The sequence below is a fragment of the Myotis brandtii genome, unplaced genomic scaffold, assembly GCF_000412655.1.
Source record: "Myotis brandtii unplaced genomic scaffold, ASM41265v1 scaffold4, whole genome shotgun sequence".
NCBI lineage: Eukaryota > Metazoa > Chordata > Mammalia > Chiroptera > Vespertilionidae > Myotis > Myotis brandtii.
Genome location: NW_005365371.1, coordinates 3,488,970 through 3,491,248, shown reverse-complemented (window position 1 = coordinate 3,491,248; position 2,279 = coordinate 3,488,970). Strand labels below are relative to the sequence as shown.

Sequence of the window (2,279 nt, the reverse complement as noted above, 5' to 3'; positions counted from 1 at the left end):
TGCCGCTGGCGGGGCGGGGGCTGCGGGAGGGCGCTGCTCCCCTCCTGGCCTTAACGCGGGCAGTTTGGGTTCCATGGGGGAGAGATCTGCATATCAGCGCCTGACTGGGGGCTCGGAGGTCCTGCAGGTAATGGGGGAAGCCTGGGGGACAGTCAGGTGCCCGGGCCCTCGCCCCATCATCTGCTGGTGAGCGGAGGGCCCGGCCCTGCGCACTGCAGCCAGGAGTGAGGGGTGTCTACGCTCCCGGGAGGCTGGGTGAAGCATTGGTGTTGCTGTGGGGAGTTGTGGGGCGGGGTGAGTCAGTAGTGATGAATTACTGGTACTGGCATTGGCCTCAGTGTCTCTGGGTCTCAGTTCAGCTGCCCTTTGGGCTTGCTTTTGGGTTTAGTCGTTTACGGGCACTGCATCCCTGTGCCCTGGACATTCCCATGGACATTCCGTGCAAATATGCGTATCAAGCCAAACGTCCCTGTTTGCTTTAGAAAGTAAGGTCACCATCCATATTTATGGGACCACTGCTCCTTCTCCTTGGAGATCCAGCACTTTCTCTCTTGGCCGGCAGAGGGCAGTAGCTGACAGGACAAAGGTGGGCCAGAAGGTGGGAGCTGTTTTCCAGGACTGGGAGCAAGCGGTCCCAGACCTGGCCTGAGCTCAGACCCCTGACCATGCTTTTCTTTTCTTACAGCTTCTCACAGCTGGATTGCCGAGCAAGCTGTTGAGGCTTGTTCTTACCTTGTGTCCGAGGGAGAGTCAGGCATGGGGTTCTGGTGCATTTGGGGCACATCTTTCAGGGGGTGCCTAGGGTTTTTCATCTGGCCACTCTCACCCAGCAGCCCCGTCTGGGAGCTGAGGAAGTAATCCTGCTTACATTGTCTCCCGGGATCAGGTCCCTGGGTCTCCTTCAGAGTGATGCTGGTGGGAGGTAGGCCGTGGGCGTTCCTTTCTGAGCTGTGGACATTTCCTGCCAGGGTTTGGGGAAGAGTCCGCTCCAATGTGACCTCTGCCTGGTCTTGTCCATTATCTGTGATCCCAGCCTCAGACAGGTGATTCACTGGGACAGAGGGGAGGCTGCATCTGGCTGGCTCCACAAGCTTTGGGGTGGTTGACGGGGGGATGGGGAAGAAGGACTGATTGCTGGGGTGTGCTCACCTCCCCCTTTCACCCCCCCCCCCAATCAGGGCTCAGGCCAGGAAATGGCTGTCCCTTTGGGTACCTCCTCTCCAAACACTGAGAGAGGCCTTGGAAAGAGAGCCTGGGATGCTGACTCCCCCAAACTCACCCCAGCTGCCTGCCCACTAGCCAGCTGGGGCTCTCAGTGCTGGTCGCCAGCTGGATCAGGACAAGAGAGCAGTGTGAAAGAAACAGGGGCTCCCTGGGCATGGTGGGGGGATGGGGTGGGGGTGCTGAGGGAGCCGGCGAGGACTTCCTGCAGCTGTCAGGTGTGTCTGGGGGCTGTGGTGAGGGGGGTGTAAGAGCAGCTGGCTCTCTTGAGGAGGGGCAGAGGGATCATTTGTCAGCTCCAGGAACATGGGGGGCCCATGGGGGCTTGATGGAGTGTCTCTAGTTCCCTTTAGCTGGGGCTGTTGTCTGTGTGTATGGGTGCTATACAAGACACATCATACAGCCTTGAATGCTACAGCTTGGGGTGGGGGGAATCCCAGCCCGGTCTAGGAGCATGTTTGTTTGTTTTGAGGGGGCTTTGGATCTTGGCCAGCTGGTCTGGGGAGGAGGTACCCTGGGTGTTGTGGGCAGCAGACAAGGCAACCCCAGGGGAGGAGGTGGAGATTCCTTACCCCCTCCACCCCCTCTCGATCTTGGCTGGACTGCCCCGCTCTGGCAGGCTGCCGGCCTCCTATTTCCGTCGGGCACCAGGGTAACAGGGCCACATTAGGGCCTGAGCCAGGAGACGCCCAGCCAAGGCTGGGACTGGGAGATGGGGGAGGGTCTCCGAAGGGTCTGCCTGCAGGATCCAGGAATGACTCTGGGGTCCTAGCCCCTAACTCAGGCTATGTACCAGCTCCCAGGCCCCAGATAAGCCCATATGGGAGCCTGCAACCATTCTCTGTACATTGCTGCTTGATTCACATAGCCCCCACCCTAAAATCCCAGGAGTTGTCTGCAACTATGGGGGCTGGGGTGGAAGCCAGAGACAGGGGGCCTTGTGTATGGGGAGGCAGGGGGGCCAGTGCGGGTGGCTGGAAGGAAGAGTCCCCCCATTCCCGCCGCCTTCTTGGCAGTGATTCAGAAAGGTCCTTTTTCAGCCAGTGTCAGAGCTGCTC

At 59.6% G+C, this 2,279-nt stretch overlaps 1 protein-coding gene across 1 annotated transcript in view; it reads left to right on the top strand.

Annotated features, from left to right (window-relative positions):
- Positions 1 to 47: 47 nt before the first annotated feature.
- TNK2 (tyrosine kinase, non-receptor, 2) overlaps positions 48 to 2,279 on the top strand; it is a 31,848-nt gene continuing 29,616 nt past the window's right edge. Inside the window, 1 exon segment of the mRNA XM_005873154.2 lies at positions 48 to 127. Coding sequence (XP_005873216.2) covers positions 74 to 127 — 54 coding nt within the window. The 5' untranslated portion in view covers positions 48 to 73.